The 25,933-nt window shown below is 37.6% G+C and overlaps 1 protein-coding gene across 1 annotated transcript in view; it reads right to left on the bottom strand.

Moving 5' to 3' along the window:
• The window catches only part of PDHX (pyruvate dehydrogenase complex component X), a 58,304-nt gene that overhangs the window by 10,419 nt on the left and 21,952 nt on the right, over window positions 1-25,933 (bottom strand). Inside the window, exons 4-8 of the mRNA XM_026850571.1 lie at window positions 24,374-24,579; window positions 17,165-17,263; window positions 11,441-11,624; window positions 9,725-9,872; window positions 2,507-2,565 (exon numbers count right to left, since the gene is read on the bottom strand). Of these exons, the coding sequence (XP_026706372.1) occupies window positions 2,507-2,565; window positions 9,725-9,872; window positions 11,441-11,624; window positions 17,165-17,263; window positions 24,374-24,579 (696 nt within the window). The remainder of the gene's footprint in view (window positions 1-2,506; window positions 2,566-9,724; window positions 9,873-11,440; window positions 11,625-17,164; window positions 17,264-24,373; window positions 24,580-25,933) is intronic.

Here is a 25,933-nt window from a genome sequence, read left to right as displayed (position 1 = left end):
TGGTTACTTCCATACAAACACAGTATTTTAAAAAAGCCCCCAAACCAGAAAACCCACCTCAGCTTCTTCTAACCCATGCACAAGAACTCCAGCTTCTCAGAATCAGACCTGGAACACCAACTAATTTATAACCAAAGATGCACTAATTTTGCAAAGCTGTATGCATTATCATTTACTAGGTTTGTCTACTGACATGCTACAGATGACCTTCTCATCTGTGCAGCATAGAACTATCTAATCCTTAGGTCCAAGGTTCAAATGCTGTATTATAAGTGTCAGCTGAAAAATACTAGGAAAAAAGAATACAAATCTAATCACAGACTAAATATTTTTTTTAATATGATAAATAGAAATCATATTTATATAATTCATTGGTCAGGTCATTTTATGATGGCAGATAAGGAAATCTTGTTCTAAATAATGGCAATGAACAACATGCACAATCCACATGTATGTTCCTTCAAAGTACAGTAAAGCTGCCTAACAGTTAAATGGACAGGAAGGTACTAATCTTTTAAGTTTCAGACAGTAATTTAAAAAAAAATAATCACAAATTACAACAAAACCCTCTTATTATATAAGCAGGACTAATAAAAAAGTACACTGAATAATCATATTACAGAATCGCAGTCATTCATTCACATACAGACGAACTGTAAACCCTGATTACATCCCCATATCTTTCTTGGCTGGTCCTTTTTTGTGTAGACAAGAAAAACACAAAACCTAATCTTTCATTCCTGTGTCTCCTGTTCTTTTCATCTACTCTCTGGTGCAGAGATTTGTCATCCCACGCTCACAGCTAGCAGTTCACGGTAAGTTTTGGATGTCACCATTTCCTTGCATAAGGTCTCATTAGACCACAAAAAGAAGCTTCTTGCTATGTTCACATCTAACAAATGCATAGCAAGCATATATATCTCTTCCATTTCTGGTATAGAATAACTTAGGAAATTTTTTCCAATCTATCCAATGCCCAGAATTTCTCTCAGGCACTTGCTTACAAAACTGCCTAGAATCCTGTCTATTTTCTGTCAAATTCTATAGCTCTTACAAATTGTACATTAATAATTCAGATCATGTTTAGCTAGAAATTTCCCAAGTCCATTCCAGTGCAGTGTTCTTTCTTAATTCCATACATCCATGGGAATAGTTCCCTAATTTATATGTAACTTCCTCCTTCAGCTTTTGAATAGTTAAAGTAATCCTCACAAATGACAAAAATGTCTCTCACTCTTTTTCTGATGTTTTTATATTGTTGTGAGGTAACGCAACTAGGGTGGATCCTTGTTCTGCTTTATCTTGTCTGTAGCTTTTAGATCCTGCTGCTCAAACAATGCAATATCAGAATAGTTTAACTTTTCTAGTCATTTACCATATAGCTAGCTGTGATCTCTGTGCAAACAAGAAGGTATAGATAACAAATCCAAGGCAATACCAAACTGCTTCAAAATGTGCATTCATTCATGGTCACACATAAGTACACTGCCTTGATGACAAAGGCAAGCCCCATAAGATAATTTCAGGATCAAGTGTGTGTCCCCCAGAGATCTTTTCAGCTGTCAGTGATCACTATAAGACACCATTTCCTCCTGAACCTTAAAAATACTGGCCTTCAGGCTTGTCAGAGCTCCCACCTATGATGTATTCTAAAATTAAGTACAAACTGAATTTAAATCAAAGCTACTCCACACCTAACTATGAAACCATCATAGTTATTTGTTGTCACAAGTTTGGAAATAAGATTAATTTCACATTATGTTTTCTAAGAGATTATATTTGAGACACTCTAGACTAAGAGAAGACAGTTCCAAAGCGTGGGGTTTCTCCTAAAGAAAGACCTCTGATACCTTTCAGTTTCAAAAAATTAAGTGGCACTGGGAATGTTTTCCAAGCAGAGCAATCGACACGAATTGGAAGGCAATGCATCCAGTTTCACCCAGAGAACACGCAAATAGCTTATGCAGACTGGAAAACCTCTGTAGTTTAGCATGGAATAAGTAGACCCTAATGAATTAAGATCTTAACTTCAGGATGTATTGCAATTATTTAACTTCTACTTTTGATAAAGGCAATTATGGCAATTCTTAGCAATAAGCAAAGATGGGCTGTCTGAAGAATTTTTAATTCAAAGCAGAAGTCACTGAATAGGCCATCAGAATACATCTGAGGTAATATACAAGACTGGTATAAGACTTGGATAAATATAGCAAAGAATAGAAGACTTATCTTGCCAACTGCTTTAGTCTGCTGACAAAGCATCTACTGTTATCTACAGATGATAACTATAGTAAGTCATTCTCATTTTTACAGTCCACAGCATAGACAGTGTAAAGAGTTTTACCTGGAGAGCTTAAAAAAAAAGAAGCTCTTGACAACAAGTGATAAAGAATTACAAACTTTGCTATGATCACATTCATATCTCCATATAGGCTCACAAAATACTTCTTGTCTCCTTGGCAGTTTATGATAAAATATATTTTTTCAAAATCAATTATTCACTTACCTTCAGAGTAACTGCAGTTGCCTTGATAATGAAATCATTTACAGATACTTTAATGTCATCTGCAAAAAGAAAAAAAAAAAAAGAAAACAATCATTGCTTATAAGATTTGTTTATCAGCATTTGTTCAATGACAAGATTCTAGTGATTCAGCAGGTTTGCTTCTTTGAAACATTGCCAGAAAGTAGCTCATATTCAGACTACAATCATAAAAGCAAGATAACTTCTCTCTCCCTTGGGACAAAAGGAGAGGAATCATCCAAGAAAAGTCTTGCTAGCTGTTGCTAGAAGGTCAAAAAAGCTGCAAACTTGAGTATTACTACTCATTCTTTTGAGTAGCAGCCCATACATGTTTTATGCTTTATATATTTATTGTCTATGTAGAAATCTATTGTAGAATTTAAATATACAGAGACAATACTGGAGACTACTATTCTTTATGTAACATGATGCATTAACTGGAATAACTGCAATCATCAGTTTTTATTCAGTATGTTACTCTTAGTGACCTTCAAGAATTAGCAAGGTGAAGGCATCTGTCAATCTTTAAAATGGGCAAACAATGTATTATAAAGCAGGATTCAAAATAAGACGAGTGACAAAGCTTTTAAATTAAAAGCAACGCTGCACACAAAAAAAGGCAGCATCAACCAGAAGCAGATAAAATAACCTTGAGAGGATGGATTTTTTCAATGAGAGTCCAAGAAATACTGCATAACAGTACATATGCTTCCTTTCCTTAAAAGCTTGGGAGAAAGGAGGGATGGAAACAACAGCTGTATTTGCTCTGTATTATTTTTTTCCAAGTGTTAGGAGACCAAAGCACTTACAAAAATCAGGACTGGCAGCAGAAGTAAAGACTACAGATACAATGCAGAATATGCCACAGCTGCTACAAGATTATCCTGAAGATGCATGATATTTACACAATATTAAATGCATCATTCTCACAATAAAAAAGCTACATTACTCTGCTAACCATCATCACTGCTGTCAACTCAACAGATCAAGAAGTAAAACTACTTCATTTTTGAGTCTGCTTTGGGGTTTGTAATATACATACCTTTATAAATGCTTTTGTAAGGGGAAAATTATATTAAGTGATCATAAATTTAGAGGAATGAACCAAGTATCCACTTAGCATATAACTGACCTGCAACATTTGCCACAATTAGCGATCTATGTATGAGAAGAGAACCAGAATTCTAATGTAGTACAAAGGAATTTGGAAGTACTGTGTTGCATTGACAGAATTTCGTATCAGACAAACCTGTATCTTGGTTATCAAACATATTTTATATTTCGATTTATATATTACATTCCTAACTCTTGGGAAAAACGTCACTGTCCATTCTTAAGAGGGCAGGAATGCAGTGAAAATATAGGAATACAGTTAAATGAAGTATGTCTGATAATATTTTACCCTCAATCACTGAAGTTTACAGTAGGGAAAATTGCTATATTTTACCCCCAAGACAAAGCAGCTTACAATAAGGAATGCTGCACAAAACTTCCATATTATGTCTTACCATGTATTAGAAACCACCATAATTTCCATCAGAAAAAAACGAGCAAATCTACCAGGGCCATCTCTTCAACTCAATTTTATGAAATGACGTATGGCTCTTTCCCACTGCTAGATTTTTTTAAAAAATATTCGTTAAGAATCCACAACAGCAGGAGAGATGTGAGAAATTTTAAGTGAGCATTCCTAAGACAATTTTTTTTACTTATTTTCTCCTACCTGCTGCTGTTTAAAAGAAAGTATCAACATCATAAATTGTGTTTGACATTAACTTGTGAATAAGATAGCATTAAACCAAAAAAAAACCATGTATAAAAATGACTTGGGTACTTTTGCATTAAAAAGTAGCCATTCGAAACTTCAGTGAAAAGAGAGGCAGCTCCTGTATCATCATCTAGAAAATCTGAATATACCAGTCTAATTTAATTTAGGACCTCACAAATGGATGGTGACAAGCAGGGGCTAGTCACCAGTACATAACATTAGTCCTTCTATGCCAGCATTCTACTTCCTAGGTGTACAGATCTGTGACACTAAGCTGAGAGAAAATCCACTCACAGGGTAAAGTCTCAGGAACAGCAAATGACTGAAGTACCCTAAGACTCCTGGAGGACTTATGTCTTGTGCTATAATGACACATCAAAAGATCTCTATATTGGGATAGCCCCAAGAAAAACAAAACAGTCTAGATTGCTAGATCTGGTTGCAAGCAGATCTTTTGTTATATCAACAGAAACATGGGCCAAGGAGAGAGAAAAGAGCATCCACTTCTTTGACAGACATATGTATCACCCCATGAACACTTCTCTGTGTCTAAAACCTAGCTGGTGCCTCTGTATATAGAGCATTTCAAGGCTAACTTTGTTAGATTAATCTTGAAAACCCTTCTCTAACATACCCACATGATAACACATTCATGTAAAGAAAGTTAACATGGACCTTGAAGATACTTTCTGATATTACACTGTGATAACAAAGCTGGTTTTCCAATGTGGCACCAGAGGCAAGCCTTCCAGTAAATCAGAAATCCTCCTCCAGTTGAGCACTAGTATCTAAAGGATTCAAGTAGTGGAACCCTACTAAAGATTTAAGATGGAAGAGATGCCACATATAAAAGCTATAGTATTCTGGTGTGGAAGGGTGCGGGGCAACAACAAAAAATCCCCACCTACCTACAGCTACACCTGGGATAATATACAGTGAATATTGGATTACTAATGTGCCTGCCTTTCTCTGAAGACATTACTCATTTGAGTAATGTCGGTCTTGTCGTACAAAACATTTACAGATGAGACCAAGAAAGCTTCTGAAGACCTAGGCACTCTGTCTAGGGCAACTACCATTTTTTTTGAAAACAAACAAAAAACATCCCACAAAAACAACAGAGGCTAAAGATATCTTTCAACTTTCCCCTTCATCATTCTAGAAGAATGCCAACAAATAAACAAACAAAACTTGCAAGAAGAAATAAGGACAGGCAAATAGAACCAGGAAAGTTTTGGTCAGCTCAGTGAAAGATTTTGTCATCATTTGCTTGAAGAACAACCAATTGTAGATCGACACCCAAAGCTACAGTAATAAAAATGTTACTTTAAGATTTCCAGTTCAAAATGTATCACTGTTCAGAAGTATTTATGTGACTTTCAGGTCTGTATTTTGTTGATTTAAAACTGACAGTTGTCTCCTGAGTAAAAGAAAACTGTATTTTGCTCTCTACCAAATTATTTATTAGAGCAGTCATTGCACATTGTGCAATGTGTACTTTGCACCCAAGAATAAAGGGGCACATGTGTTTATCTCCCTGGGATACCAAAAAATGACAGCTTTTACCTCTCCGTGCATTTGTAAAAGTGCCTTATCAATGAAAGATCCACACCCATCTATTTTCCAAGGTTCAGTACCCACTTCTTTCAAGGACTGAAAAGGTATGTGACATCAGGATATGTATTCACAAAAGTTTTATTACTGCTCAATGCTAGCTAGAAAAAAACCCACCCCCTCCCTTTCTTCTCTTACTTGACATCAGTCCAAACTGAATTTTCTACCTCTAGGATGCTCAAATACCTTTCAAGTTGCAGATACCCCAAAAGATCACCTGAAACACTATGTGCAGTCATCATTTCTGTGAAACCCACATGTTTTCTTTCAGATTTGCTTTAATCCATTTCTACCAGTAAAGCTTCACATGAAAAATAAGGTTTATTTTTAACAAATCATATTGACTAAAATACTGTGTTTCCAATTATGTATAAAAGAATAAGTTTAGTGTAAAAAAAAAAAAAGCAAACCTATGAAAGTTTAAATACATATGATACACATTTTTTCCAGGCTGTCATTTAAGGTTTCTCCAAGATGTTGCTTAGCTACTGCAATTTGACAGAATCACACCTCACGGGGACCACCCTCTAGAACAGACCTTGAAAACTGACTGTGGGACCCATCAAATTCACTCTCCTAACTCCAGTACTACTTACATCGAGAGCCCTCTAAGCTGACATCTTTTCTTCCTTTAGCCTTATTTCCTCCTCATTCTTATTTTCAAGAAATGCAGGCTCTGGTTGTATAGCAATACATTGTAAGAACTCCTATTTCCTCCCCTGTCAAGCTTTCAAGCTCTTTTCCTTGTAATCTTGGATTATTAGGTTCTTCATCCTTTCAGAAGCTTTGCTTAAACATAGCTCTACTTACTTATCTAGAGGACTTTAACTTAAAAAGGTCCTCTTACTTTTTCATGACTTTTCAAAGTCACTACTATATTTTGCTTTGAAAGCAATAACAGACTGATGATAACCAGTCTCAAAACTGGCATAAATACTGAAGGTAATTTAGATTTTCCTTAATATTACTGTAACATGCAGCCTCTAAAAAATTGTTCAGGAAAAAGTTATGACTGAAATTGAATGAATGTGCAATAATTAATGATTAACAGTGTTTCTACAACCTAACAATCCTTGTGATTTTGGGTCAGTTCTCTTGGCTACGGTTCAAACCCCTCTAAGTGGCTTGTACGAGTGTCAAGGTATTTGTGGCCTGATTCTGTGAGCAAAAGTATTTAGGTTTCACAGACTTCAGTTAAACAAGCAGCATTTCTTGAAACTGGACCTAATTTGTGCAGGTTAAAAAAAGTCACAGCAATGTCAGCAATAGGTGACCCCAGCTTTCAGGCTCCTCTCTAAATGCTTCGAGAAAGGAGAAGAAAGCCCTCAGTTTACCAATCAGTACAGCAATAAAAACGTAAATTAAAACTATCCTGCTATGCTGAATAGAGTTTACGTGGCTCCAGAAAATTATAATTCGAACCTGAACCTATAAGCTTTCAAACCATGATAGCAGTGATAAAGCTTTAGAACAAAACTTGGTGTCACATGTCACTGCATTAGACCTATAAATACTCACTTTTCCTTTTTGTTGTAAGGTCTACAACAGCACACACTGTTAATTCTATTTCTACTACTTTGTGTAGTAGGTACACTGAGGTTACACATCTAAAAGCTGAACTATTGAGACTAAATGATTTAAATAACAGAAAAAAGTACTAATTGAACAACATCAAAAAGAAACCACGTGAGATTTTTTTATGTATCTTCCTCTTATGTAGACAGCTGTATTCTCCCATGAATGTCCTTACTCTTTAGAAAGAAACTTTGGTCTTTTTTAAAAAAAAAAAGTCTTAGTAGGAAATAAAAAAACACTGTTTCTCTTCATTATAAGATAATGGGCCTTCTGAATTTTTTACCCAAGTAACAGACTTAGTATCAGGCTATGAGGTTTATGTGTGCATGTCTCCTTTCAGCAAAAAAGACCTCACTACTTGGGTCTGCAGCCTGAATAGCATGGAAAATGCAATTTCATAAAATGGAATGAATGATGAAAATTAAATTTATGAAGTGGCAGAGATTAATCTGCATACCTGGAACAGTATCCAAACTTCACGGGTATTGAAAAGTCAAGTTTTGTAAACAAAAAAAAAATTATTCTTTTACCAGCATAATTAGCTAAAACTTATCAAAAGAAAAAGTAATCAGTATTTTCCCATTCTAATTTGAAAAGGGATCTCTCCTCTTAAAGAATGAAAATTAATTATAAAAGCCTAATTAGTTTGACTGCAACTGATAAAGTGGACATCAACAGATATTAACGAATTTCCAGCAGATAAAATGCAATAGATGTCATGTCATTTTAGGCAGAAATAAAATATTGTAAATTCAATAAAAAAAACAGTGCTAACCTCAGACACTAGAAATAAATGTTATTCTTTATGAAGAATATTCCACGTTTTATGGAAACTTAAGACCAGAAGAATCACTTACAGATGTTGCTGTCAATCATACTACACGATCTTGACTAATTAACCAAATTCTGCCTTAAAATCAGATAGATTTCCTGAGAAGGCTGCTCTTCTAGGACAGCTGCAGTCAAACCTTATTTCTCAGTGTATTAGAATTAGTTAGAGCTGTAATAAAAACACTTTCATTCAGGTTTTTTTACACCAACTAAGTAGAAGTCCTTAAACAGAAAGACACTAAGCAAACAACACTTCTGATATTTTGCATGAAAATTAAGTACCAGCCTGAAGAATGTTCTTTTGAAAAATCATCTTGTTTTTTTAAATGCATGTCATATATACTTTGTTAAACTGAGATTTTGGAGAGAAGATTCTAGTCTGCATAGTTAATTTTGAAATTATTAAAACATCTTGTTGCATAGTATCCTTAGCTGATTTTAGCAAAAAATCCCCCAGTTTTAGCAAAAACAAAGCAATCTTTGATTATGACCTTAAACTTGAAGAATTTTTTCTAAAGAAGTCACTCCAAGTGAAAACAAGATGAGACAAAAAGGGAAAAATTTATTTCTTAATCTTATACATAAACATTTCTGTATAAATAAGACACAGTGGACAGATGAAAATTGGCGTTTACACATATATATAGAGATTGAGATTTATAACTTTTAATCCAATGCTCAATGTATATTTTAAAATTATCCAGTTTTCTGTGGAACAGATTTCTATTCCAACAGCTTAACACAGCTTTAAGCGTATATACAAATTTCAGTAAGCCTCCTTCACATTAATACCATTACTTTGCCTTTGAGAGGAATTTACCATGGATTGGCTGACATGTGCTAAACTTTTTTTCCTCACCATGGATAAAGTAATTCTCACACAGAATTTGAGAAGTTGCATTAGCTTTCCTTTTCCAGTAAATTCAACAAAGAGTCCAGCAGAACTAAATTTTAACATTGTATCTAGGACAGAATTACAGAATCAAAGAATACCAGGTTGGAAGGGGCCCCAAGGATCATCTGGTCCAACCTTGCATATTTTAATTTGAAGCTTTCTGTATTATCTTTCACATGAATACTTTAAGATTTTAACCATCAAGAAGCTAAATATTGCTGCATCTGGATGGAAAGAAACAAAAACCTACTAGACAATGTGTAGTCCTGTGTTAAACTGCAGTTGTGTACAGTGTTGTTAGTTGGCAAAGTAACACTTCTGTCTTCTTATATCTTGGTAAATTGTCCAATTCAATAATCACAGGGAACTACAACTTGAGTCCAACATACTGAATACTGAAAAAGACTGTTTGACTGCACAGTGTTCTGGCTATACAAAAATCTACAGCTTCTGGGCAAGATTATGTAAACAAGATAAACTATGTATTAGTACCACATTATAGTAAATAATCACTAACCTTTGGCCAATTCTTTTCTTAATTTCAAAATAGCTTCAATGTCACAGTCAGCAGCAGCATATGCATGAGGTATCGTAGTTTTAGACTCTGTTAATCTCTTAGCAATAACTCTTCGGATGTTGCTAGCTGGGATTTCTGTGAATGTGCCCTGAAAGAAATCATATGCTGCATATTAATTATCAAGAGTGCAAACATACTTTCTCTTTGTTGAAACAGGACTCTAGCATAGATGTGTTATCATCAGTGACCCTTGTTCACTTCAAATATCCCCTAGGTATCAAAAAGCAATGCATCCCAACTATTTAAATTAATACAAAAAAGACCACTGAGTGTTCTAGTATATTCCACTTAACTTGGATCAACACAACAGGTTTTACAGAGTAACGACAGTTTCACTTTACAGTATAGAACTAATTTTACTATTCTATCAGACTGCTTAATAAAAATATTTCAAATATTCAGGCATTAATTCTCAGAGTACATAAGCACTGTTCCATCTGCTGGAGCTGGTGTATTGCTCAGAACATGCTTTGTTCCATTCAAATTATAACAGAATATTTCCTCAGTAAGCTACTGCTTTTTCAGTTCACCAAGCTGTTCCTTAGGAGAGGCTTTACTGTGCATCTTTTGTTGTTCTCTCGCCTTCCAGACATATTCAGTAATGTTTCAATGTATAAATTTTTCCAGCTTCTTCACAGAAGCAAGTCAATTTTCAAGGAATCTCTTAAAGTACCAGTGACTACAGAAAGCAAGACAATAAGTGATTTTGTAAAAGTTATTTGGCATACTTAATCTATAGTACCTATACTTCATACTGAGTAGTACTCAATACATAACAAATTGCAGTATGTGTATTATGGCGCAATCATAGAAATATTTTTTTCTGTAATGGAAAAATATCTAAGTTTAAGTTTTCTGTGCATTATTTGCTTCTTTCTACAGTGCAAAAGAAATCGGCGCTTTCTGAATATTAAGAACTGTAACTACATTGTAAACCTCAGCCAGTAAAGATACTTCAAATTTAGTTCTAGAGCCACAAAGGTTTTTCCCTCAATTTTCCATAAAAGCTTTTCAATTTCTACTAATGTACATTTGAGCAGGGGCATTTACTCTTAAAAAATAATTTCTCCTATATCTAACATTTCAAATTAACATAGAAACTATTTAGGTGCTAGAGTTTGCTCTTCAAAGCAACCACTAAGTTCTTTCCTTACTTGCTTCTTCACAACTCATCGGCAGACATTTACATATACTTATATTGCAGGAAAGCAAACTAATGTAGTACACTAAAATTAAATCAGGATTCAATTTTATCTGAGTTTGGAAATAACATGCTGATGTATTGATCCTGCAGGAACTGAGAGAAAGGTTGTATTGCTGATTTCCAAGCTAGTTTCATCTTCTTTTTTGGGGACTGAAACAAAACTGCTGCCTCTCTGACCTTCCCCTTTCCAAGGCTTGCAATGTAAATTTTTTCATTACTTCAGTTTGCAAGTTACATAAAGTAGTGTGCAGACCAGAGTTTCAAGAGCTCTGCAGTTTGAATTACAATGCTTTAGATTCACTCAACATACTAAGAATTGCACATGACTGGGCTTGGCATCTGGGTGACCTTAGTTTCCTTCACCTCTCCAGTTCTGGAAATCTCATATAGCTTCTTAAGTAGCTATGGTGATATTTAACACAGAAATGTTGAGAATTTAACAGAAGCATTACCAGTGCAGCAGGTTGTCCTGGTGTGGAAACTGGTGGAACTGCTGGCCTTGGATACGCAGAAGTCACAGCTGTTGCTTGCAAAGCAGAAGGCACTGCAGTAGGCTGAGGAGGAGCTGGAGAAGTCACAGGTTTCAATTCACTGGGTTTGCCCTTCTGCTTCTCTTGCAGAAGTTTGAGAGCATCCCTGGTGATTAAACACAGTTAAATACTGACCACAAAGAAACAATCTCAAAATTCCCGAAGTATTACTATTCCATGTGTCCTGGTTCAGCCAAGATAGAGTAAAGTTTTCCCCAGCAGAGAGAGAGGGGGAAGGGATCTCCAGCCGGGTTATTCATACCATGCTGACGTCAGGTCCAGGGGCGGAGAGTTTGGTTTTTTTTTTTCGCTTCTGGTGTTGGTTTTTGCCATACACGCAGCAGGTTTGCTCCGTGATCATTTAGGGGTATTTCTATGTATATCTTTTTTCTTGTTCACTGTTATTGCTGTTTATTGTTGTGACCATTGATACAGTTGTTATTCAGATTGTTCTATCACTCTGTTGTATTAAATTTCTTGTTATTTTAGCCGGGGTCTGTGTCTTAACTTCCAGCCCGACTGGTGCGGGTGGGGGAGGGGCAACAGCCACGTGCTCTCTCATCCCGTCAAGAATTAAACCTTGCACACCATGACTTATTTTAATTAATTAGTCACTTCTCTGCATTTAAATTTCTGTTGTCAAACCAAACATTAAGAAGGTGATTATTATTAACTGATATTAATTTTGTGTGTCTCTTGTGATATATTTTTATCAAGTTCTCATTAATTTCTGTGAATAAAAGGACTTGAATATGCAGTAACAGAAAACATTTGTGTTAAAGAAGTGTAACATTCATCACCACTAGTAAGTGTACGAGGTAATTTGTGAATTGCACTAACAATTCTTCTAAATAAGATTCACAGTACACTTAGGCTACAAAGTCTCAAATAAAAGCTATTTCATGTGCTATATTTGTAATCATTTGAATTTAATATAATTAAATAGTACTCACAGAAAATTGAGTAGTACATTTATCATTCATTTCTCTGTACCTTTCTGACATAAATATGCACAAACGGGTGTAGATAGTATACAAGTTAATACTTTATAAGCAATTTGAAAGACAGAGCCACACTAAAGAACCAAAGCCAAAAATTGAGTAACATCTACCAGTCCCAGGTGTGGCTGAACCTCACCTACCCTATAAAGACCCTGGGAGAATATTTATACTGATACAGCTACCACCACAAAACTTACCTCTTGTGGGCACAGTACAACAGATATCAGTAAACTACCATCTTCAAGATGTAATACTACATCTACCCTAGGTGCATTATATTTAGAAACCAACATGCTAAGGATTAGCACCTATGAGGCTAAACAGAAAAGACTGCATTTCCACCACCACTGCCAACTGCAAGGGATGTAAGCTATAGCAAAACTTCTGGTTTGCAGTTGTAATTGCACCTATCCTAGCAACTTGTTAGAAGAGCTGCACCAGTCATAGTTCTCCTTCCTTTATGCTCCAGATCTGATCACAAAAGTCTGTATCATACAACCTAGACAGACCTCTATCACTTCATGAAGACATCACCACAGCATGTGCATGAAGGTTTATGTACACAGTTCATAAACTGGCAGAGGAAATTAAAAATAAACGTAAAAATCAAGACGACTTAGAACCGTACCATGGCTTTGAAACATAAACCATAAATACTAAACAACAAAACTATCCAATTTCATTAGTTTACTGCTTGAGTGAGTCTATTCTTGAGTGACAGTCAACAGTTTGTGTTATTTAATCTTTGTAGAAAAGACAAAATCTCAGAACATTATGCATTCTTAGTTCTTCCTACCAAAGTAGCACTCCAGAACCAAGAACCGAAAACTTAAAAGCTCTGTATGTTGTACATAATGCCTTCTACTGACTGCTGACTTGCTTCAATTTATCTTTAGCTTTGGCACCTACTTCAGCAAATGATATTAAAAATTAAAAAATTACCAAGGTCAGGATGTAAATTTGTCATTATTAAAGTTGTTCCTTCTTGTTCCAAATTACAGGTTAGCCAAAATTTCTTTTAAAAATAAGTGTTTAGTGTTTAACGTAACTACTACATTGGGAAAAAAAAATAGATTTCATTGAATAAAAATCATCCCATCATTACAATTTGAGACAAAAAAAGTAACTGCATGATATAATGTAACTTTCCTAGTTAATATACTAGAAACTATCAAAAATTACTTAACTGTTTTAACTTGGCAAGCATAAGACACACCATCTGCTCATTATATTCCATAATACATAAAATAAAGCTTTTATAGCTTCTCATAAATTTTAGAGTTAAGGAAATGCTTTAAAATTACTTCCATACATTATGCAAATGACAAAAACCAGATGGTCCTACCTATCATAGTCACGTCAAAATGCTTTAATAATTTTGGTGGCTTTCAGTGTGTTAACTGAAAAATGCATTGCTGAAATTTAGTTTATTTTTAGCTTAGAAAATTCACTCGGGGTTTTTTGAAATTCATGTATGATATGAGATATAAATATATTTGAAATATACATATATAGAAATCATATTTCATATGTATTTATAGTTTATATATTTTTTATACATACATATAAAAATGATTTGACCACCACCAATTCCACATGGTTTAACTGAATAAGAAAAATATGCACATCAATGTTATGACTGTCATGGTTGCAAGACTGTGATCCTGCGTACAAGTAGAGTTGGAGGAACCACCAAAGCAAATCCAATTAAACCAATTTCAGTAGAAGTCAGGCAAATATTTTATTAGAACTGGAAAAGGACACATCTAACTACTCTATAAGTCTCCATCAACACAAGATAGTAATAGAGAAAGATGAGAGAGAGAGAGAAAGAGAGAGAGGTAACAAACATGAAAGAGAGCTGTCTGCTAACCAGAAAAGATACCAGAGCTTGGTAAACAGAAATATGCCTTACCAAACTGTTATCATTATGCAGACTCTGGCAACTCTGTTACAATTGAGATTACCACTACTACAGAAGCATGTAGTCTTTCCACTTTGTATTACCCAAAATCCAAAGAACAGTGAAAGTAAACTAAGTATTTTGTGCTCAAAATATACTTTGAAACACACAAGTCAGGGACTACACACACACACACCTAAAAGTCACCAAGGATCCAGTGGTGGAACAGGAGATGCACAGATTGACACTAGCTTCCTCTGGTGGCAGTTACTGTTACTAAATTGTCCCAATCCCCTTTCATCTGAACATCAAATTACTCAATTCATAGAAGATTTCATACAAGAAGGAAAAAGGTGAGCAGAGAACATTACACATCAGAAACTTCAGGTATCAGCCTTACTGCATTATCAACATTATAGGAACAACTCATTGCTCCATAATGGCAGCTGACAAATTGCATGCAGCACAGATCCCACTGTAAATCTGTACTAGAGACATACACATGAAATTACTCTCTGGAAAACTACAGGTGTGCACTGTGCCTTATTTGCAAGCTGAAAATGCAAATGCCTCAGCAGCTCTAAGATCCCAAATCACACTTAGTGACAGCTGGTAGGAAAGTACAGATGGGAGGAACATGGCCTCAGAACACCAGTTACTATTGGTAAGTAGCCTCCCCATGTTTTTATGGTTGCATCTATAAATCCCTAGATCACTAGAAAATAGGATAGGAAAGGGCAGAAGTAGTCTGAAACAATCAACAATTTTAACATTGCTCTTCCAAAGTCATCTGAGCTGATGACTAGAAACATGCTGCGATCTTTGACAGAAGTTGCGAGTTACTCTGTACTGACACATCAATTTTCTAGTATATTTCTGAAGAAAGCAGAGGATATTGCTGAAAAATTAGTTTTTAAAGTTGCCATTCCATAAAACAAAAACAAGCACGAAGATGACAACAGTAATTAACCCTTGCATAGATATAAGAGAAATGAAGTATTTATTAGCCTACTAAGGGAGCAGATTATTACAGAAAACGATAAAGAAAGCTCCTATTGCTGTCAAAAGTGTTACAGTGAACTGAATTTAAAGATAGAAGGTTGGGGGGAAAGAATCTTGCTTGCTTACATAACTCACTATCTTTCTTTGTGTTTTGTAATCTAGTGAGTGAGAACACTGTTCAGTAAGGAAACTCAGAGTTTAAAAGTGAAAAGTGAACTTGTAACACTCCCTCAAAGAATAAATCACTAGTCTACTTGGAAAAGAGACCATGATTCATTCAGCTATAAAGCATGGCATGAATTTTTAATATCAAGTTAGGAAAAGAAATATTTCCCTGAATATCTGTAGCAGTTCTCTATACAAATCTACAAACATTTAATTTCAAACTGAACATAACAGCAGAGCCTGTAGGCATCTGCAAGATTAACACCATTTCAGAAGAATGGTTAAAAAAAAACCCAGACAGTCTGTATCTTAAAATTATATTTAAAAGTCCAATCCCTTGTATGGAAGAATGAATTTTTAAAAAAGCACGTTTTGTCAGATAATTGTCATAGCTACAGAAAAATCTTTGCTACACCTCCATGACAATTAGTGAATGTTAATTAGGTAGCTAAAAGTCCTAGAGGGTCTCCACCTGCCATATCCTAATAGCACACCATAAATTACCATTACACAAACATAATTAAGAAAAAACTATCTCTGATAATTTGCTGTTACATAGGATCTATTCAGCTCCATAATTTATCTCAACTCAGCCAAAGACCATACGATAGAGATTTTTGAAAAAACAGCAGGCTTCCACTGTCTGCTTCTCTGGGTTCAACTCCAAGTTATGCTGACCTGGTTGTCTCTGAATGGAACTAAAATTACAGCAGCTAACAAGGTTGGTGTAGGTGAATGATGGCATCTGTCAAAAGGAATAATTTAATTAAGAACAAATAAGTACTCCTGTCAAAATCCTCATCTTCAGTAACATACATGCTAATGTGTAGATAATGCACCATTTCAAGGCTAAGGGCGCTGGACCTACCACAACACATTTTTTACATGAGTTCCTCACTCCAAGGCTTAAGTGCCAATTATTACATCAGGATACTCAAAAAAATATATTAAACTACTAGAAGCCTGATCATAACAAACCACAGGTTTGTAAATAAATGTTCTTTAAACCAAAGACTGGGAAAAAAACAAATATGGGAGAAAAACAGAACTCTGGATTTTCTACCATTACACTTCATTGCTCTCCCCAGCCTGATAAAAAAATGGAAAAAATTAAATCCTGACAGACTTCATAACTGAACTTCAGTGAAAGAAGCAAAAAGATCTGACCTCCGCAGAGAAGGAGTTGAAGAAAACAGGCCACTGGTATTTATTTTGGCACTGAATATATTTCTGAGTAGCAAAATTCTTGAGATCTACAATGGTAGCTAACAGTGGTGCCTAGGAGTTGACAGCCACCATTTGGCTGAGCCGCAGGAAACATGACAACAGTACCATCCAAAATAGGATATTTTTTTTTTTAAATTAAAGACTTCTTACAATATTTCCTGACCTCTTCTCCATATCTTCTCAACAGGTTTTTCAAATTTAACAAAGCCATTTCCCTCACAGAAAAAAATACAACAAAAAGTTGGCTTTTTAAACAAATGGACTTGTCAAGTTCACAGAGATTGCTCTAGATTCAAAGGAAGAAATAAGGGAATACGAGGTTCTAGCTTTACTGAAATATATACATACTCTTTAGTGAAGATTCCTCGAGGCCCAGAAGGTGTAATATTGCTTGGATCTAGTCCATGTGTCTCCAGAATGTTGCGAGCTGCAGGACTTAAGCGAACCCTAAAGAAATGAGAAGAAAAATAAACTATTTAAACAATAAGATTAACTTATTTCATTTAATGTCTATCAAGAGAAACTACACAATATATGCTCTATTTCAGAAGCAACAGCTAGGGCAGAAAACAGAGTTCTGTACTGTCTTAGTTTAACCCCAGTCGGCAACTAAGCATCTGCAACTTCTCGCTGACTCCTGCCTCTGGTAGGATGGGGCAGAACTGAAAAAAAGTAAAACTCATGGGCTGAAATAAGAACAGTTTAATGACTGAAATATAATAATAGTAATGGACAAGAAGCTAACAAAACCAGAAGCAAAACCCAAGAAAACAAGTGATGCACAATGAAAAATTGTGCATCAAAAACACAGCACTGTACCACCTACTAGGAAGATACAACTCCATCCCAGCCAGAACCAGAACAATATCCACTCCTTGCTCTATACCATTTATGCCATGCCCAAGTCCTACTCTTCCAATCCATTGCAATTAATCACCACCACCTTTCCTGTCTCTTGACATATATACACACAGGTACCATTCCCTTATTCTTTTTCTGGGTCACCTGACAGAGAGCTTACAATCAGACTGTAATTTGGAATGTACGTTCTCCAAAAACCCACAATGCCTAAGAAAGCTTGTGTTTCCTTTTAATTAGTTGTTGGAGACATAGCTGCTGTTTTGTTGATCACATCCACTGGGCTCTGACAAAGCCCATCTTGCCATTTTATTCCTACAAACTGGATCTCCTGTGCAGGTCCCTTGACCTTATTTTGGTTTATGGCAAAATCGGCTTTCAGAAGGATTTGGATTATTTTCTTCCCTTTCTCAAAAACTTATTCTGCTGTGCTGCCACCCATACAATGATGTCACCAATGTACTGCAGGTGTTCTGGAGCTTTACCCTGTTCTACTGCAGTGTGGATCAGTCCATGGCAAATGGTGGGGCTGTGTTTCTGCCCTCGGGGCAGTTGATTCCAAGTGTACTAGATACCCTTCCAAGTGAAAGCAAACCGTGGCCTGCACTCTGCTGCCAGAGGGATGGAGAAAAATGCATTGGCAGTATCAATTGTGGTGTACCACATGGCTGCCTTTGGCTCCAATCCATATTGAAGCTCAAGCATGTCTGTCACAGCAGCACTGAGCGGTGGTGTGACTTTATTCAGGCCACAATAGTCTACTGTTAGTCTTCACTCTCCATTAGATTTTCACACTGGCTCTATGAGAATGTTAAAGGGTGAGCAAGCCCTGCTCATCACCCCTTGACTCTCCAGTCAATGAATCAGCTTATGGATGGGAATCTGGGAGTCTTGGTTGGTGTGATATTGCCGCTGGTGCACTGTTGTAATAGTGATTGGTACCTGTTGCTCTTCAACCTGCAGCAATCCCACAGCAGAAGGGTCTTTTGAGAGATCTGACACTGCTGACAGCTCTGATTTCCTCCATCTCCAAGGCAGCTATACCAAAAACCCACCAGTACCTTTTTTGGGTCCTTAAAATTCCCTCTCCTGAGATAGTCTATGCTGAAGATGCACGGAGCCTGCCTCCGGGCCAGTCACAATGGGGTGTTTATACCACTCATTCCCAGTTAGGCTTATTTCAGCCTCCAATACAGTTAGCTGTTGGAATCCCCCTGACACTCCAGAAATACAGGTGGGTTCTGCCCCTTTATAACTTGATACACTGTACACTTGTACACTGCATCGGTGTCCATCAGAGCCTGTGGGTCTGATGTGTGGATTCAGTGGTATGGCACTGTCCAAAAAACCCAGTTGTCCCTCTCCTCCACCAGGCTGGAAGCAGGGCTCCTCTAGTCCTGGTCATAGGAACTGTGACTCACTTCTTGTAAAAATGTTTTAGAATTCCTTTCCATAGGGTCAGGAGTAAGATCAGCCCTTCCACTCTATTTGGGGAACTTCCCACTGGAGACCAGAGCAGCAATTTTCCTGGAAGAACACCCATTTGTGGTTCTTCTTCCCTGCAATTCACATACCCGTGCCTCCAGGGTTGAGGTGGATTTTCCATCCCACTTCCTCATGTCCTCTCCATGGTCCTGCAGATAAAACCAGAGGGTACCGATGATGTGTATGTACCCTCTATATCCTCTCTCTTGAGCAGAATAACACTTACTCTTAATAGCTGAGATACTGGTCTGTACAGGTGGGAAGTAGGACCTATCATATTTTCACTGCTGGAACTCCTGGAATGGTTTCTCACACTTTTCAGTTTTCCCGCAGAGGTATTTTCTTGGCATTTCCAGAGTTGGCAAGCCACATCACCCACCATCAGCACCTCTTCATCTCTCCATTTCATTACTGACAATGACTTGGCATATGACAATGGTGTGCTCTGTATAACTTTCTGCCACATGGTTCATGTGCATCGGTCTGGATCTGTGGATAACTGTTGTATCAGTCATAACAAATCATCTCTAACATGGCTAATTCCCTCAGGTACTAGAGACCTCTCTCCATAGTGGTCCACTTGCTTGGGTGATACCTTTCCTTCGCACTCGACAGGAGTTGCCTCAAGAGGCTGAGGACTTGTGTCTCTTTTCCAGTGACCCTGTCAAGGGCTCCTTCCCTAGGAAGTGAGCCCAGCTGACTGGCTTCCCTACCCTCTAATGCCAGGCTACTAGCCCCATTATCCCAGCACTGGAGCAGCCAGGTGCTCACTTGACCACAGCTGAAATCTTTTCACATATCCCACAGCTCACTCAGGGATAAGGATCAGGTGATTACCTCTTGTTCTGCCTCTTTCTCTTGTTCCTGTGATGGTCCTGCTTCACCCTCCTTTACTAAACAAGCCGACTTTCATGTCCATTTTTTATTGTGCATAGGGACAACCAACACTGTCACTGGTTGGTTCTCTGGTTCAGTTGCAGTACCTGTCGTGGGGGTTGGAGTAGTCACAGTGCCTGTTGCTTTGTCATCAGATCTAGAAAACTTCTCTTCCCCTTGAGGGTACTCAATAATTTTGAACAAGGCTTGATAGGCATGGGCCAGGCCCCAGCACGTTGCAGTGATTTGTATCTCTGGAAGTGCCATGGTGACAGCATACTTTTTCCAAATATGTTACTAGTTTTTCCAGATTCTGCACTTTTCCTGGGTAAAGTTCCAAAACACCGGAGGTGCCCACTGTCCTAGGTACTTCCCATGCGATCCCACACACCCTGTCACTCACAATCATCCGGCCTCAGGGCAGCTCTCTGGGTGATATTCTTAAAAAGTTGTTTAACTTTTTACTTAAACAAGACCTGGAACATATTCAAGAGACATAGCAATAGGAACATGCTAGTTTGAACATCCCAAGGATATTAAAAATCCTCAAGAGCTGTTGTGATTACCCTGGAAAAGGGGAATATGAAGAAAGGTGTCTCCTGCATCACTTGGCTTTCCAAGGAGAAAAAGTAAAGTGTAACTATTAACAGTTTCCAATAGTGATTTCCAACAATTTCCCAACAGTTCCAATAACTCCTGAAGTATGGAGGTGACCACGGTGCTGAGCACAAACACAGGTTAGCTTCATGACCAGCAATTCTATCATATCATAAGCCAGTGCTACAAAGTACACCACCACAGTAACTCTAGCCCAGTTCCCCTGGGTGACAAACAGCACAACACAGAGCATGTACTGTGAGTATGGTATTACATAATGCAACTGCGGGAACAAGCACACCAACTTTGAAAGCAAATAAATAAACATTGTGACCAGTGACTATTGAACCAATATAATGAATGCTTATAACAAATCTGTTCTAATGCATTCCAGTCAGATTGGTTGCTATCTGAACCTGCCATGCCCCATGTTGGGCACCAAAAAGGACTGTTGTGGTTTAATCCCTACTGGCAACTAAACATCACACACCTGCTTGCTCAATCCTCCCCGCCCCTGGTGGGATGGGGAAGAGAACTGAAAAAAGTAAATCTCATGGGTTGATATAAGAACAGTTTAATAACTGAAGTAAAATATAATAATGAAAAGGAAGATAGATAACAAAAAGAGAGAAATAAACCCCAAAACTGACAAGTGATGCACAATGCGATTGCTCACCACCTGCTCACCGATGCCCAGTCAGGTCCGGAGCAGCAGTTGGCCCCACCCAGCCATCTTCCCCCAGTTTCTATACTGAGCATGACATTCTATGGCATGAAATACCCCTTGGCTAGTTTGGGTCAGCTCTCCTGGCTGTGCCCTCTCTAGCTTCTTGTGCACCTCTCCACTGGCAGAGCATGGGAAACTGAAAAGTCCTTAAGATAAGCACTACTTAGCAACAACTAAAACATTTGTGACCAGTCAACATTATTCTCATACTACTTCCAAAACACAGCACTGTACCAGCTACTAGGAAGAAAATTAACTCTACCTCGGCCAAAACCAGGACATGTACAAAGGCTGGGATCCTAACACTGAAGTCAGACTGTGCTCCTTCATCAAGCTTTACTGCAAGGTTGAATTTAAAAACATAGTAATGACCTTAAAGGAATCAAAATAAAGAGAGGAAAACTCATCTCCAAACTTCCCTTTTACAGCAGCGATGCAATATACTTGTGGACTCTTCCAGAAAAGAGTCATTACTGAAGAACAAAATAAATTTTTTAAAACCAGCTCGTTGTAGTAATATTAAAAAATGAGGTTTAGGAGCACAGACAAGAGGGTTGTTCGCCTCTATTATTCATTTGGTTAGCCGTAGTTGCATCATTTACGTAGCTTAATTCTAATTATAACATTATCTTCACCCTAGCTTCAATTTTATTTTATAGAATTGATTTAATGAAGTGGCTACTTTTTTGGAAAGCAAAAGCCATATAGATGTGGTTGCATAATTCATTATCTGCTTTAGAAGACTATATACTAAGCCGCCCACACTCAAACATTTTAATTACTATATACCTAAGCTATACTGTAATACTAGTAAACCCGTATCTGTCATCTTGGCCTAGATGGGGTATGCCCAAGAGTAACATTTCTGCTTGGAAACAGAAACAGTGATCAACTACAAAGCACAGTACAAATCTACAGAGCACACAGTGCACCTTAGCATGATTTGCTGTCCAAATGAGGAAAAACACAACATGTAGAAAAGAGATTTGAGAATTCTTAGATACAAAAGCAGCAACACTTTCATAAAAGAATATTTGGTTGCAAGTCTTTCCACAAAGTCTCCAGTTCACTGTTTCTTAAAGAAGACTATACTTGCACCACACTGAGTTTTAAGAACTATCCATAAGCTCATGCTAAAAAAATGATGTCTTAAATGATCACTTGATTCCAAAGAAGTTGATACATCTCTAATTAACAGCTGCAGTGAAAGAGATGCACTTCTGATGTTCTTTGGTACCAAAGGTACTTTGATCCTTTCAAGGATCCTTCACTTGGATCATCCCCCCCACCACAGGCAACATTTGGGCAATGACCTCGATTAGTCATCTTCCACTTGCACGAGAAGAGCCTAAATGCTGACAGCAAAAGTAAACATAGCAAACTAGACAGAAAAGGTAATCAGGCTTGGAAAAAAACCCCAACCAAACCAAAACAGAAAACCAAAAAAACCCCGCTGTGTCAGGTTTGTGTGTGACAGGGTTTTGGTAGCAAGGGACGGAGCTACAGTGGTGACCCCTTGAAAAGCTTCTTGAAGCTCCCTGGCTCCAAGTCAGACCTGTCTCTGCTCCAAGGCTGAGCCAATTACTGACTATGGCTGCGCCTCTGCGATAACGTAATTAAGGCAAGGAACCTGGGAGACACCTCTGCGAACACCAAAGTCAGTGGAAGAAAGGAGGAGGAAGGGGGAGGTGCGCCAGGGCAGACATGGTAAGAGGGCAGGCTGTGCCCTGCACCCATGGAGGTGACGGAGGGGAGCAGATGCCCTCCTGCAACCTGTGCAGGACCCCATGCTGGAGCAGGGTCTGTGCCCAGAGGAGGCCGGGACTCTGAGGGAAGCCCACACTGGGGCAGGCCGTTGCTGGGAGGACTGTGAACCATTGAAGGGGCCCACGCTGAAGCAGTTTGGGTAGCACTGCAGCCCATGGGAAGGACTCATGTTGGAGAAAGTTTGTGGAGGACTGTCTCCCATGAGAGGGACCCCACACTGGAGCAGGGGAAGAGCGCAAGGAATTTTCCCCCTGAGGAGGAAGGAGCAGCAGAGACAACAGGTGAGGAACTGACTGCAACCCCCATCCCCTGCCCCGCCTGTGCCACTCAGGGGGAGGAGGGAGAGAAACTGGGAGTATAAGTGAACCTGGGAAGAAGGAATGGGTGGGGGGAAGGTGTTTTTAAGATGTGGTTGTATTTCTCACTGTTACTCTGATTGGTAAATTAAGTAGTGGTGGTGTTCAAACTAAAGTGATACTCTTTTTCTTCCCCTAAGGAGTCTGTCTTTTGCCCATGACCATAATTAGTGAGCTATCCCTCCCTGTCCTTGACTCAATCCCGGTGTCTTTTGTTGTATTTTCTCCTCCCTATCCCTGAGGGGAAACGGTTGCTTGGAGCTCAGTTACCCTCTGGGCTCAAATCAGACAAACCACACAACCACCAAAACCAAACAGTTTGCATAGCACATGATACCAAAATTAGTTTTCTATTCTTTTCTTTAACAGGCTGTAATTTTACAACTTTTGTGTTATCACAATTTACTCCAAATAAGGAGTGATACCTCCAAATAAGGTACTTCCTGCAACACAAACCAGTGATTTATAGATTACTATTACTTAACTTACACTTTGGGGTTAATTTACTCACCTGCTAAGATGTTTGCAATGCTTAGAGTACCAGAAAGAAACAGAAAACAAGTTACAGGTAAACTGAGTATATGATGCATAAGCATCAGTGTCCATCATATATAAACACAACTTTTCCTAATCTAAGCTTGGAACTCCTCGTAAAGCAATTGCATGTCAGAATAAAAGCACATCTATAGAAGGTGTTCTAATAAAACTACGTTTTTCAAATTGCTTACAAGCAAAGAAATATTCTGGGCAGGCAAACTTTATTACCTCACACATACTAAAACACTTTCTTAAACTAACAGATTAATACTAGGTAAAAATAGACAAGATTCTTCTTGATTCAGCTGTACTGAACTAACTCAATTCTGTTTCCTAGCAAACATAAAAACTTACTGCAATTTTCCAGGTTGATGTTCCAGTTTAGGAGGGGCTGAAACTGAAGGACCTGCAGGAGTTGAGGTAAGCACAGGTGCTGGTGGAGCCAAAGGGGATGGATCACTACCATCAGCTGGTATTTCAACTTGCTTCCAGTCCTGTCCTTCCTCTACTAGCAGAGCTATTAGTGAGCCCAAGCGTACATTTTTACTTCCTTCTTCCATCTAAATTTAAGGCAATGAGAACATTAAGTTACATATTGTACTGTCTAGACTAATATGACTAAAAATGGTAGACGTGAAAATTTCAGGCATATTAATGACACTTCGTCAAGAAGATATATCCCATTTTATTCCTACCATTAATAAGAGGACTCATGACTGAAAATAATTACAGTTGCTATTATAAGGCAAGGAATATTAATTTATGCCCCAAATCCCATACATCAAAGTTAGCATTCAGAAATCAAAGTAAGCAAGTTACAGACTACTGGGTACCTCTAAGGATAAAGTCACATTAGCTACTGAAAACAAATACGGATGCCTAATCTTTGCAAACAGAGGCTGCAAATTTTGCTGGACACGTGGAGCAGTTGTACTTTGAGGTATCTACCCTGTATCAAGCAGAGTTACTTTTAAAAACCCAACCTTGTAAATTTAGAAGCTAAGGGAACAGAAAGAGAACAAAACTCTGCAACAACAATGTCCCATTACTTCTTTTTGAAAAAGAAACACTTGCTTTCCACTAACTTCCACCTCTAAGTTTGTCTATTTTAACATAAGTCTGTCCACCAAGAAAGTGACAGCACTTATATGGTATGTAAAACACTGTTTCAAAGAACATGTGAACAGAAGTCTTACAGAAAGATTAATCTAATCTAATTTAATTTTAACCTAAGTAGTTTGGATAAAGTTGATCTATTCTAAGTGTTCCTTTTAAACCAAAAACATATCTGTATCATAGCAAAACATCTCTTTGACGCTTTGGCAGATAAAGGCATGGCAGTCATGTTAACATAGTGACTAATGACAGGCTCCTCCTACAGCCTCTGAAATGGTTGCAACTCTTCAGGTTCTCCACAGCAGTAACATTTTAAGGGTATCAGGCCAAATGTAAAGATAGGACCACAGTTAGTCAAATGTAACTTAGACTGCAACAGCCCAAATAGAGTTGATTTCCTAACAAAGGAAAATGAACATTATATTTGCACCATAAACCCACACTGCACATTCGTTTGTCTCAGATGAAGCTGGTATGTATCTGGAATGCTGACATTTTACCCAAGAAAATGTAAATCACTATCATTTGAAAAGCCCAGAGACAGACACACAAAATAAAAATATACATTGTATGAGGCATCACACTCTTTCTACCTTAACTGAGTTTTCACACTTTTTTACAGCATTATCATAATTAGCACTGAACAATGTATTTAGAAAAACTGTTTATCAGCATAATACTCAGATGTTTTCTCCATACCAATAAAGATGGCAAAACAGGTATGTCCAAGTTCAAAATTACTCCCCATTAATAAGCAGCAGTTAACTTTTTTCCCCCAAAATAAGAATAAACAAAAAT

Source organism: Athene cunicularia (assembly GCF_003259725.1).
Source record: "Athene cunicularia isolate RWA chromosome 5 unlocalized genomic scaffold, athCun1 chr5_part2, whole genome shotgun sequence".
Taxonomy (NCBI): domain Eukaryota; kingdom Metazoa; phylum Chordata; class Aves; order Strigiformes; family Strigidae; genus Athene; species Athene cunicularia.
This window is presented reverse-complemented; position numbering and strand designations above follow the sequence as displayed.